A 13,837-nucleotide genomic window follows, 5' to 3' on the forward strand; every position below is an offset into this window, starting at 1 on the left:
AGTTTCCCCAGCCTCTCTGGGCAGCTCCGAATCAAGTGTTAAAAACAGTACAGCATTAAATATTAAAAACTTCCCTGAAGTCTTCAGATGTCTTTTGAAGATAGGATAGCTGCTTATTTCCTTGACATCTGATGGGAGGGTGTTCCACAGAGTGAGTGCCACTACCGAGAAGGCCCTCTGACTGGTTCCCTGTAACCTCACTTCTCGCAATGGGGGAACCGCCAGAAGGCTCTCGGCGCTGGATCTCAGTGTCCGGTTTTGTCTGCAGAAGGGAAAGGGAAGCAGTTTTCAGCAGTCCAGCTCCTTGCAATGCTTCTGCACACCCCCTAAATCTTCTCCAGAGGGTTGTGGGGGGCAAAGAGAGAGGGAAACCAGTGCAAATTGCTGATCTTCCCATTCCAGTGCTGGAAGCGGTATTCCCAACTGAGCAACATGGGAAGAGCTCCTTATTTGTCCCTTCTCTGAGAGCAGGGCAGAAATTTCCCAGAAGTTTTTTCTCCGCTGATAAAATTGCAAAGACTTTTCTTTCTCTCATCCCAGGGCCCCAACAAAGGCCACTTTGCAAACTTTACCTGAATATTTGCCCCCTAGAACAACAATAAGTCCAGGAATGTGAAATGGTAGATAGACTGCCAAAGCTATTGCTGCTGCTGCCACTTAAAAAACCAAAAACCTTTAGACAAAACAAATAAATTGTTTGTGGTGACCCCACGCCTGAAAAGCTGTTGGAGAATTTCTTCTCCCAACGGAGAAATTGAGTGAAATCATGCGCCCAAGCAGGGCTTTTTCTCGGGGGGGGGGGACTCACAGGAACTCAGTTCCTTTCATGCGGGCACCATTGCTACTCTTAAGAAAACAAGGAAGGTGTTTATGGTGAGCTCCGGCACCTCTTTTTCTAGAAAAATAGCACTGCCCCCAAATTCCCTCCCCAAGTGGAGGAATTAGAGGTTAGATGGCCATCTGTCATAGATGCTTTAGTTGATATTCATGCATTGGACTAGATGACCCCCAGGCTCTCTTCCAGCTCCTCAATTCTATGAATCTCCTGGACCAGGGATAGTTTTAGCTCCTATTCTAGTGATCCCTGAGGGTACTTTTTAAAGTTTTTCCCACATGATTGAATGGGGCTAACATGTCTTTGGGGCAAAGCACTGCATTACAGTAGACAAAGGGGGAAGGATCTGCCCCCTGCCCCTGACACAGCTCCTGGTGCAGCTCCTCCTACCCAGGGGATCCTACACAGAAATGCAAGGTGCAGCAGACCATCTGGGTTGTGATCTTGGTCATTTTGCTAGCATTTCCAGCATTGGCAGTCTGCTAGGAGAATGTGTGGGTAGCACACAGCAGCCGAATGTAGTCCTCTGATGCTCTTCTTGTCTGCTGGATTGGGGCAGTACTGATGAAATCATACAGTGTCCTTATGCGACCCCTGCCCTGCCGCCACCAATGGCATACATTACGCTACCCAATGAAATGTCCTTTCGGCCCGTGACTCTCTTCCTCAAAACAAATAGAAATAAATGTGTGTTACCACTGTAACAGTGTTATTACCTTGCAACCTTCCTTCCTCAAGGGCAAAGGTTTGCCATTACCTCACTAGATACTGAGCCTGAGGGGTATTCATTCACATTATAGCTGGAAGCAGAGCATGTAATTATACACTTCACCTGATCCCTTTCTTTAATTACCAGGAGACTGGAAAGTACCCCCTCATCCTGATCACTAGAAAGGTATCATTTTAATGCAGCTTGTGTTTATAGTTTAGAAGTGGATGAGCTGGCAGTGATATGGAAGGTGGTTAGCAGGCATTAAAGAGAGCAGGTTCAGAAACTAGAACAGGGATGGGGAACCTGTGGCCTTCCAGATGATGTTGGACTCCAACTCCTATCAGTCCCTGTCACCGTGAATGATGGGAGTTGGAGCCCAACCAAGTCTGGGAGCACTGAGCCCCTATCCCTGAGCTAGACAGTGAGTTGTCTTCCTCTCTGTCTATTCTATTGAGAATTAAATCAACTGGGTCTGTTTTCCTGAACAGTGCACTCAAAGTAGCCCTATCCTTTTGTTGTGGTTGTGAGAAATATTCCTGGAATTATTCCTTTATTATGCTTGCAATCCACTTTTAATCTGTAAAATTGATGGCGACTTAGGTGGCTCCTATTGGTCACATATCCAGTCTCCAATCAGGGCTCACAACTGCAAGAATCCTATGGCATCAGGTACTCCCAGACAAACTAATGGGTAGCCGGTATAGGCCATAAAGAATGGAGATTAACTGGGCAGAAATGAGTATATGTGTGTTCACATCCATTGTCAAGTATACATGAAAAGAATGTGGGGGACCCCTGCAAGTTCACTTTTATTTTGGATACGTTCATCAACTTAGAAGATTTTGCCTTCAATTGAGTTTTTCAAATGAGAGCTAATTGTGGATGCTCCAGCAATTATAATGAAATACTATTGGTTAGACACTCTTGGCAAACTGTACAAAAATACTGTTATATGGCAGGGGTGCCTAACCTTTTTGGGGCAGAGGGACATACTGATCCATGGTCAGCTGTCTGGGAGCTGCATATCAAAGCAAGCATGCAAAAAATTGCAATTTTTATTTTTGAAAATACACATTTTAGAGATCTTGGGAGGGGTTACAAAATTTTTTGCATCACATTAGGGGACCCATTGGAGGAGCAAAAAGAAAAAAACTAATAACTTTTAAAACAAATTTAAAATTGACGAATTTTGCTGGGTCTTGGGGGCCACCAAAAACCCCTTGGGGCACAAATGCAGTCTGCGGACTGCAGGTTAACCACCTCTGTGATGCAGCCTTCAGCCTTACCTAGTCTGTTCACACTGCTCTCCTCAGCCTCTGTGATGCTGCCGGAATGAGCACAGCAACAAGCGTAAGCCCGGTAATGGGGTTTGTTGGTCAGAGAGTGTTTACAGCACCTTCAGCCCTGTTGTTTTGTATACTAGATACTAAAGTCACATTTGTTCATGCACACAGTTTAGCTTGTGTCAGAAATGTTTGTGCACCCTGGGTTAGCTAACGGCAAATCGTGAATATCTAGTTTAATGACATCCCCTAGAAAAATAACATCCTCTTCATAAATGGATTTGTTAATTGTAAAATAAAGTTTATGCATTACCTATATAAATCACAGGGTGGCAGAAGCAGAGTAACGTTTTCATCCACTGTAAGGCGTTTGATATAGTATCTTACACTGTACGATTCTGAGTGAAGTTATTACCAAATTCCATCAATCTCTTTTATTTGCTTTAGCTCAGAGATTGAAACAAACCCTAGAGCCTTGTGACACTGAATACCCAGCCTTTGTTTCTGAACGCACAATCAAGGAGACCACAGGCAATATTGATTGCGATGATTGTTTCAAGTAAGTACTTAATTCTTACTGGTTGCGAAATTCTAAACTTCACACCAAAATCTGTGCTACAAACTGCTGCAATTAGTCTAGTCTAATCCTGGGAGAATGGATAACGGTTAAAGTTTGATGTTCATAAAGTTGTCAAGGAGACCAGGAAATGTGTTGGCTATCTATAAAAATATGAGTTACTCTAGCTTATTGGAAGAGACTTATGTGTGGTCCTAGCCACCAGGACTCTGCTGGTCAAAAGTGTCAACAATAGCAACTAGTTGCATCACATGGTTGATCTGGGTCTGATCCCATATTCAAATCACTGTATCTCCATCTGATTTATTAGCTTATTAGCTAGTTATAAATTGCAGCTCTCCTAGTGGCTAACTTTGCAATCTATCAACAAACTAGGTGCCCACATTGTTTCTAAAACTGTACTGAAGCTCTTATCACAGATGGCTAGTCCCATTGCAGGTGCCTCACAACCCGGGGAACACAGCCAACCTTTCTTCTGATTTCAGGATGTAGAGTTCAAAGTTGGATAGAGTGCTGAGTCCTTGTGTCTTCTGAATTGACAATGTCAGCTTTATTGAGCAGTTTCTGTTAGTCCTTTAATGAAGTTTGTTGATCAAAGCCTCCTCAGCTTATTGTTAAGAATTTGTATCAATTTCAGTATTCCTAGCCAAGGGTGAACGTTGCTAAATAAAATGTACAATTTACTGTATATTATTTATATGTGTGCATGATAACAGATTTTCCAAGTACAGGGTAACTTTTCTGGAGTCTGGCTCTGTAGCCTCAAATTGTACCAAGCATAAAGGAATTAAAAATCCATTTTTCAACCTTCTTTCTGTTAGTTTTAGCTGTATTTTCAGCTACAGAGGAGCTACAGTCATAAGGGACATACTCTTTTAAATAACTTAGGCAACTACATCACAAGGTTGGACTAGATGACTCTCAGGGTCCCTTCCAACTCTACAATTCTATGATTCTGTGTTTGCTTAGTTTTTCTCCACATCCCAGACTACTTTATCATACCTTAGAACACAATACTCAGCAACTACATCCACATGAAAGTTCTCCCAATATACTTTTTGTATAGACTTTTGCCTATTATATGCATTTTTGCAATCAATTTTCCTGCATAACAATTTTGAATGTTACTTTTAGTAATAATTTTTCTTGCACACTTACCCCCTAGAATACACTTTTATTCACATTTTTGGTTGGATAGCTGCATAATAAAATTTGGAGATGCATGTATCTCAAAAGATCGATATAATAGAATGTGAGCCATCTATGTGAACAGTATAATAATATAATAGTCAGTATAACAGTCGTTGTCGTCGTCGTCGTAGTAGTAGTAGTGGTAGTAATATTAGGTGCTAAAGGCCAGGATTTTCATCAGCCATATCTCAGTCCAAAGATTATCACAAAAAAAGTTTGTCTGTCACAGTGTCTATCTTACGAGGGATAGCTCAGGGTTGTGGGTTTGAGCTCCATACTGGGCAAAACATTCCTGCATTGCAGAGAGTTGGACTAGATTATCCTTGTGGTCCCTTCCAGCTCTACAATTCTATGATTCTATACTTCATACCCTGCACTAAGGACCCTGCAAATAAAAGCAGCAAAGAATAAGGTTCATAAGACTGCATAAAAATAGCAGTGCTGTAATAAAAACATTACAGAGCCTGTGTGTATGTGTGTGTATTGCTTATCAAAGACACTGGACCAAGAAGGCCTCCCTCAAGAGATAATTCATTGTTTGTGGCATTGTCCACAACTAAAAATGAATCCAAGTTGCACTGAGTGTTGCATCTTGAAACCAGACATTTGACATGGGAAGCATATAAATTCAGCATGAAAACATTTTTTGAAAACAAGGATTGTCCTGTATATGGATAATTGTAATGGTTAATTTTCTGATGCTGGCAAATCTGTCTTGTTGCTAGCATGTAGCCCTAGTCTGCTGATTAATAATGATAAGGCAAGCCTTAAAACATGTCGTTTATCTTAATTCTAGTGAAGGACTTGTCCGTGTTTTTTGTATTTCTCCTGTTGAGAACATCAGAAATGTGCCTGAATACTAAATTTTCATATGGCACAACTACTACATTTTTAAAGCTTTTTGAGAGTGGCATTGGAATCTGAAGGTCACTAGACGACTTTCTGTTGTGTTGTTCTACTTCTGAGGTCATGAGGGGACAACCCCAGAGCTGGCAAGTTCGAGGATTGTGGCTTCAGAATGTAATATTTCATGTTGATCTAAGGGGAAAGTTACTTGGATCCAAAAATGGGACCACACTCTGAAGGTCCAGTGTCCTTGGAATGCACTCTCACTGTTTGAAGCTAACGGCTGTCAGCTGTCAAACCACACATTACTACTTTGTTCTCCTATGTGACCATTTATTTGCATCCACCAAGAATCAACTAAACAAGTGAAGATTCATAGTTTTAAAGTTTTGTACATATTTCTAGGATATGTAGACCTCATTGCTAAATGGAACTATATGGACACATGCGGCTTTGTGAAGTTCTACCCACAGGCGTAAGATATCTTCACAAGAGAATGACTAATGTTACCCAATAACATCTGCGTCAATTGTTTGAGTTTCCAGCAAAGTCAGTCGTAAGAAGAATTTCCACTGTGCCATTACATCTTTATGCCTAAATATACCAACCTAGGAATGAGCAGGGGCGGGTTTTGGCCTTTCAATGGTGCCCCTGTGTGAGGCCAAAATTCAGCCCCCCCCCCTTACCTTCTGTTCTGCTCTGTTCACTACATCATAGTTGCAGCACTCCCTAGGCTCAGCACCCAGTACAGTGGAACTGGTCACACTGCCCTAAATCCACCCCTGGAATGAGAACAGGTTAAGTGGACTGGCCTTCTTTAAAGGAGAATTGGGGGGATACAGGCAACTCCCAATTTACACAGGGATTATGTTCCAAGGCACCGGGCATTTAAGTGAAATCGCGCATGTTTGGAACAATGTTGAAAAAGCCTGTGAACATCTCATTCCGCCCCTGCCCTGTTCTGGCCCTTTTTGTTACATGCCCCAAACGGTTGCAGCCTGTATTTTAATTCAATACAATCACTGTGATATTTTCCACACTGTGGATGCATGAGGAAGGAAAAGCAAAGTTAGATGAACTACCATTTCCCTTCTTAGCTTGTGATGGCAGGACAGATGTGTGGGTGGAGTGGCATTCTTTGTACTCCTCTGTCCTTTCCTAGAGTTTTCGTTTACAGTCCAATCCCAATGTTTTCTTGATTTGGGTCCTTGTGAACAATACGAAGGCATGCATCTTTGTGCTGTCCGAGACATAGGCGTAGGATTTCCTCGCAAAATAATGTTCAATATATCCCAATAACCTCTGGGTTAATGTCTACTTTGTGTTTGCTTTTTCGTGGGAAAGTATTTCCCTTATACCATTATATCTTTATGCCTGAAGTATATGTAAATGCTTTCTTTCACCCTCAAATGATGGCAAGTCACAGAGTTTTCTTTGGTGGTAGGAAGGGGCCCAATGATGTTGGTTCTCCACTGGCAATATAAGGCCTCTCTTCTTTCAGAGGGGGAGATACAGAACTTCCTGTGGTCTCCAGAATGCCCTTGCAAGGGCCATAGGCTTCCAGGCCCCGGTGCCAAACTAGGCTTCCCTTTCTCAAAGAGCTGAGAACTTTGAAAAGCATTCGCAATGCAACCCTAAGCATGCATACTCTGAAACAAATTCCACTGAATTGAATGAGTCCTGCTCACTTGTAAGTGTGTTTAGGATGGCAGCCTTTTGTTATTATTTCAATATTCAAAAAGGCTTTAGTTACCGGTAAATGAAGAAAAGATTTAATTAAACAGGGCTAGTTTTCTCCCCAGATGAAAGACAGAGATCCAGCCGACTCTTTTAAAGATAATTTCAGGTCAAACGGAATAATATAATTCAGCAGTACTTGGATGAAGTGAGTTGGAAACTGAGTTTACTGAAAATTATAGTATTTTAAAAAATAATAAACTAAGATAATTTTCATAGAAAATCATTTTGTATTCCATAGTGGAAAGAAAACCTCCCTATGTCAGTAATACTCTAATCTCAAGACACTCATTATTTTTCTCTGGAAGCAATGGTAAACCAAAAAGAAATAATTTTGAGTAAGTGTTAGAGGCTCATGGGAACACTTTCGTTCACTGTGTAATTTATTCAATTACTGTCATTAACAATCAACAAATTATGACTTTGGGCAGATTCAAATGTTCTGTTTCTGACAGCATAGTGCTTTCACATGACTTTCTTAGTTCAGAATTCATAGGAAAGGGAGATTTCTTATATAAAGATTCCCTGCATTAAAACTGCATCCTACAACCAGGCTAAGCACTTCTCCCTAATCTATAATGATGAAATGTGAAGCCTAATATTGTTGCTGACATATTGGCACATGAATTCTGAGGTGGCGCCCCTAGGTCCAGTGAGGTACCACATCTGGAAGAGTAAATTTAAATTGCCCCCCTGATACCACCTCTTTCTAAATGTTTTAATAATCTGGCTTGAAACCCTTTGCAGACACACTTTCTGATCCTGTCCCAAGTCCTACTCGTGCAACAACAGCCGTATTCAGTTGGATGGATTTTATGTGATGGGCCAGTTTCTTATGACATTTTCTGCCTTTATAGCTTTACTTATTTAATGAAATTTGTATAGTGCTTTGCTGCATAGCTGTCAAGTGTCCCTTATTTGAAGGGACAGTCCCTTATTCCAGCGCCATGTCCCGCTGCTGTCCCTTATTGATGGATGTCCCTTAAATGGTGTCTCTTAAATTTCAAAGGAAGCAGCTCCTCTCCCTCCCTCCCTCCCTGCCGGCCAGGGAGGAGGGAGGCGCCAACTGTGTTGCTTGGCTGTGTTGCTCACCCAATAAGAAGTCTAAGAACGACTGGGGGGTGGAGCTTGCATGCCTTGTGTGTGGCTAGTTAATGCAAGCTGAGGGGTTTTTTGAATGCTGGACGCCATTTTGTTGCACGTGCTGCTGCAAACGTTGCAGTGCAAAGCCAGGCCGGGGAGCCATCTTAAGTTGAGGCTGCATAGGCCTTGTGGTGCATGTGATTCAGATTCTATTCAGTTGAACCTCTGGTTACAAAGTTGGTTGGACAGTGTTCTCGAAGCTACCAGCATGAGTTTGACCAGACTGCAGGAGGACAGGAAGACTGGAGTGCCTGGAACAGGTGAGGCTGCAGGTCCCTTATTTTCAAGGCTGCTGGTCCCTTATTTTCAAATCTGCAAGTTGACAGCTATGCTTTGCTGTAAGTAAAATGTTCAAGTGTTTGCCCATTTCGTTTTGCTGGACACTGCTTAGATGTTTTCTGTATGCTATATAAATAGTTTTATAAAGAAATAAAAAATGAAACTTAATGGTGCTGAGTGAATAAGGTGGTGGAGGGGCATCGCAGTGACAGGCCCTATCCCAGCATTCAGTTGAATCCATTGAGTCTATACAGGTGTGGAACTTTCTAGCCTTCTTCAGGTTTTGGGGTGACCGTGTGAGGACTCAAACTGGCACAGGGGGTACGCACTGGCCTTGCTTCCAGTGACCCTGTGAGTACCAGGCCTGCCCTCTCCTCTCCTTACCCTAAAGGTCCAAAGGGTGAGTCTAACCATGACACTGTTAGAGTCCTCTCTGGTCAGAAATCAGGATTCCTGATTCCTAATTGCATTCAGCTGCATGCAGACCCTCATTCTCAAGGCACATACATCACAGAAGAACTTGAATGTATTGGGGTTGGGGTTGTTGTGTGCTCTTTACATGTATTCACCCCAGTGCTGGTAGAGGACTTCTCCCTATAACTAGGAGCCCCAACTGATTGAAAAGAGGCCTACTAGCATGCACAGATGTGCACATATTGAACTAAATGTTCATGGGTGTTGTCCTCCCAACCAAAGCTTCATCCACCATAATTAATGTTGTGTGAACAGCTGTACTGTCATGGGTCCAGTCACCCTTCAGAAAACTGCAATATAGTGAGTGGCCTCATCTCAACCAACAGTAATGCAGTTGCTAGTTTCTTAGACTTGGAAAAAGAAAACCCAGGATCAAAACCTGGAAATAATTAATCCAGTCCTCAACATCCTATACATGGGTGTGGGTTACTTTTCTTTCTTTCCACTTGATATGAAGAAATAACTCGCACTTCATGATGTGCAATGTTTAAATTATTTTCCAAAATATAGACGCCTTAGAGAATGTAGGAGCCTGAAAGAAAATAAGGATTATATAAGAATGCCATTATGGTTATGGTTTGGCTGCCCCAATCGATAATTTTTGTCATCCTATATCCCACTGATTATGAATCTTTTAAATCTTCTACTTAAAAAGCAATTGAAAACAAGCTAGCCCATATTTTTTTAAGCATCTGGGGCTGTCAACAAGAACACAAAACTGGATTGCTTTTAGTATTTTCCAGTAAGTTATTCTTGTTCATCTAAAATGCAGTTTTTTTAAAGTAGATTCACACTATTATACTATCGACAGAATAAGTTGGCCGTCCCAATCAAGCAAAAATGAACTGATTGTTCAACTCTAAGCATGGTTGTTCAGAAACAAGTTTCAGTCAGCACAATGGACTTTACTCCCAAGTAAGTGTGTTAAGGCTTGCAGCCTCAGCCACTTTGAAAGCAAAACAGGTATTAGACTGGTTTCAGCAGAGTTGTTTCATTCAATTCAAGTTGTTTTGTTGATGTAGTCACAACTCGCTTTAGCTGAATCAAAACTAAAGTTTTTTTGTTTTTGTTTTAAAATACATTTTAAAGCTATGCGCTGATACTGGTTATTAGGTTTCCCTGCAACACAACCTTTAGAGTCAGATCTTGATCCTATGAAGAAGAAAAATGAGCACATCTCACAGAACAGTTTTGGTAACATATGAACGTTCAGCCAAAAGGCCCAGATGGTGCCGAGAAGGCTGGACGCTTTTGCGAGCTGTTGGGCAAGAGAGGCAGAGCAGGAAAATTCCCTGCACCAATTGGTGCATTTCTATGGTGGTCTGAGTGAGTGGGCAGGGCTTGATCCCTAGTTAAGGTACAATCTGCTTTCCCTCCAGCCTCTCTGTTTGCAGCAGCACTCTCCTTCCCTGCCTGTCTCCCAGCGTGCTTTGTTGTCGCCGCTAGAAATTTTTCCCAATCTGCATCTTGGATCGCAAATTGTTTTTTTGCCTGCTTCACACTGAATAGCGGGATGGAGTGCTAGATGATATGCTGTGTTGTTTAAATAGGTTGATCTTCTTGATTTGGTCACTTTGGGCATTTTAGGTACAAGAAAATAAATAGTTTGGTTTAGCCTGGTGATGCCCTTTAGGCAGCTTTCAGGTGATGGGTCAGCCCCGAGGCTCACTTCTTGGACTCCGCGGTTCAGAAGGTGAGATGGGGCCTACCTGGGGTTCTGTGGTCCCTGGAGGTGGTGACAAGATAAGGCCTCCCTTCTCACCTTCAGGCTGTGGCCCAGGAATTGGGGCAGGCTTGGAAGCCGTGCCCTAATTCCTTAGGCAAGGGCGGATCGCCCAATGTCTACAGTTATACAGTTAAGTTAGTTTCCACCTCATAGTCCATCCCCCTCTGCTGATTTCAATTTATTGTCTAAATAAAAGTGGCCCAGTTCAACCCCATCTTATATGTCTGCCTCTTTATTTGCCTATCAGGGCGCAAATGATTTATCCTCTTGTTTGTTGTAGTATTTTTGAAATCTGTAAAGGTAAAGGGACCCCTAACCATTAGGTCCAGTCGTGACCAACTCTGGGGTTGCGGCTCTCATCTTGCTTTATTGGCCAAGGGAGCCGACGTACAGCTTCCGGGTCATGTGGCCAACATGACAAAGCTGCTTCTGGCGAACCAGAGCAGCGCAGGGAAACGCCGTTTACCTTCCCGCCGGAGCGGTACCTATTTATTTACTTGCACGTTCACGTGCTTTCGAACTGCTAGGTTGTCAGGAGCAGGGACCGAGCAACGGGAGCTCACCCCATCATGGGGATTCGAACCGCCGACCTTCTGATCGGCAAGTCCTAGGCTCTGTGGTTTAACCCACAGCGCGACCCGTGTCCCTGTAGCATTAGTTAAATTTTAACAATTACATATTTAAAGATTGCACACAATGGAAATAAATCAGGGCCACTAACTCATCTTTATGATAGTTTAGGACGGAGAGGGGGACTATTAGGATGTTTTTATTCCCAAATAAATTCATGGTGAGGTTAGGAGTAGTCCTTGGACTTGCTCCCAGACCTCCACCCATCTTTTCAGCCTCCCCTTTCCACATGCAGAAGATAATCTGAACCAGGGAGTCCCTCAATTATTTTCTGGAATGGAGTTGAGCATCCAGTCCAACTTCCTGTTTAGTGCAGGAAATCCATACCTTGAGCATCCTCAACAGACAGTTGCCCAGCTAGAAAACCTCCAGAGAGAAAGAACAGACCTCCTATCAAAGTAACCGGTCCCATTGTTGCACTGCTCTTACCATCAAGACATTCAGCTGAAATCTACCCTCTCCCTGTAATTTGAGTCCATTGGATCTAGCCTTGCCTTCTGAGGGAGCCTCTTTGCCTTCTTCTCTCTGAGTGCCCTGCAGGTATTTGAAGAATGTATTTGGCATGGAATGTAGCAATAGCCTCCTGTGTTATTTGTTAACATATGAATAAGTAATATTCATTGGATAGTGGAAGAAAAGGTAGTATAAGGTGTTGAGCTGAGATGGAAGCTTTGTTATAGTTTTCCTAAAGTTATCTACATAGGATGAGGCAGAAAGGGGATTGGGGGTCCCAGTTACCCAATTCCTATGATGGAGTAGGAAAAGAACATCATGACATTTTTTGTGAACACTGGTATATAACTTTCAATTAATAAATAAATGTAACATCAAACCAGGGGAAGATATGGGGAGGAAGGAAGTGTGATTTGGTAGTTTTACAATCCTGCTGGATTTAGGCGAAGAAAGAAAGAGCTTGAAGGAATTATCAAAGAGAGTTGAGATCTGAGATTGGTTAGAGGTTGATTGTAAACTCTTTGGTATGCAAAGGGAAGAAGATGTTTCTCCTGGCATCCAGGAGTTGCACAAGGTCTGTGGTCTGTTGACCAAAGATTGTACTGTGCTATCAGATTGTACTGAAGGAAATTGCTGTTGATCAGTTTCTTTGGGAGCTGAGATTTGAATTTGTGAAGTTCATCTGAGGACTCTGTTTGCCTGTGCTTTTTTTATATCTAAATAGCAGGGTCCTTAAAATGATTTGGCTTTAATATGATAGAGCACCAGTCTTAGGAGGAATCTGTGTGGTGGCATTTGACATCCTTACACTTTTTTTGTGTTGGTGCGATTATAGGAGCAAAGCAGCAAATGCGTATTTCACAGAAATACAAGTTCACCACTCAAAAATTCAAACCAGCTATACTTGGAGCAAATTACAAGCTACTTCTTTCCAAATGCCATTAGCTGTTTTCCTGGACTATGACTGCAATCCTAAACACACTTACTAGGAAGTAAGCTCCACTGAACACAGGGAGACTTACTTCTGAGTAAACAGTCATGGAACTGTTCTATGAATAGATTTCAGCCCCAACTGTTTGCAGTTTGTAGCTCCGAGAGTGTAGAAACTCTATATACATTCTATGAGTCTTGGGAATAAATGGAATAAATATTGGGAATAAATAATTAACTAAGGGCCCATCTAATGGGGCCAAACAATGGCCAAACAAGATGTTATAAGAGGAACAAAACCAAAAGCTCTCCATTGCTTTCTCTTCTCTCTTCTGTGTAACGTCTAAAACAAACAGCCTATATAATTATGTTGCATGTTTTCCTGGCCCCATGTTATATCATTGGTTCACAAGAACAGGGAAACACGTTCTGTGATGTCATTACAATTTCCATCCAACAGCATAAAATGAAAGAATAGAGTTACAAAAGTAGAGTTACAAGAGTAGAGTTACATGTGCCTATTATAATGTATACCTTGGCCATGGGTTGCTGACATTTATTGTAAGACAACACCCAGAAAGAAACCCAGCCCAGAACTTTAAGATGGGATATTGTACACCTTAAAGGTGTGAGCACAGTCAGTGCCTCTGATTTGCATCAGTGATAAACCTTTTGTACTAAAGTTACTGCAGCGTATCAGGTACAATTATAACTTTACTGAAGGGTGACATTGTTCTGCATCATTTGGCATGAAAAGAAGGCAGATTATATTGAAATTTCAGCAAAGCTGGTATATATGCTTATCCAGGGCATAGGGAAGCAGTAGCTACCACTGAAAATTTTGTGTAAGAGTTTTTCATGCCTAATTTGGAATGAATTTCTGCAGAACCCAGCAACTATTAAATAAATATAGACCTATACCGGAAGCAAGCAGCACCAGTTAGTGCTGTGAATAGAATTACTTGTAAGCATTAAAATGCCTTTTTAAAAAAATAAACCACTTAAAGCTGAGAAATACCAT

General features: G+C 41.9%; 1 protein-coding gene across 2 annotated transcripts in view; it reads left to right on the forward strand.

The window, feature by feature from the left end:
• The window catches only part of CACNA2D3 (calcium voltage-gated channel auxiliary subunit alpha2delta 3), a 479,869-nt gene that overhangs the window by 446,784 nt on the left and 19,248 nt on the right, over positions 1-13,837 (forward strand). For both annotated transcript variants that reach the window (XM_080996726.1, XM_080996727.1), the window contains one exon: positions 3,278-3,389. In XM_080996726.1, coding sequence (XP_080852852.1) covers positions 3,278-3,389 — 112 coding nt within the window. The remainder of the gene's footprint in view (positions 1-3,277; positions 3,390-13,837) is intronic.

The sequence above is a fragment of the Podarcis pityusensis genome (assembly GCF_964106645.2).
Source record: "Podarcis pityusensis genome assembly, chromosome: 2".
Lineage (NCBI taxonomy): Eukaryota > Metazoa > Chordata > Lepidosauria > Squamata > Lacertidae > Podarcis > Podarcis pityusensis.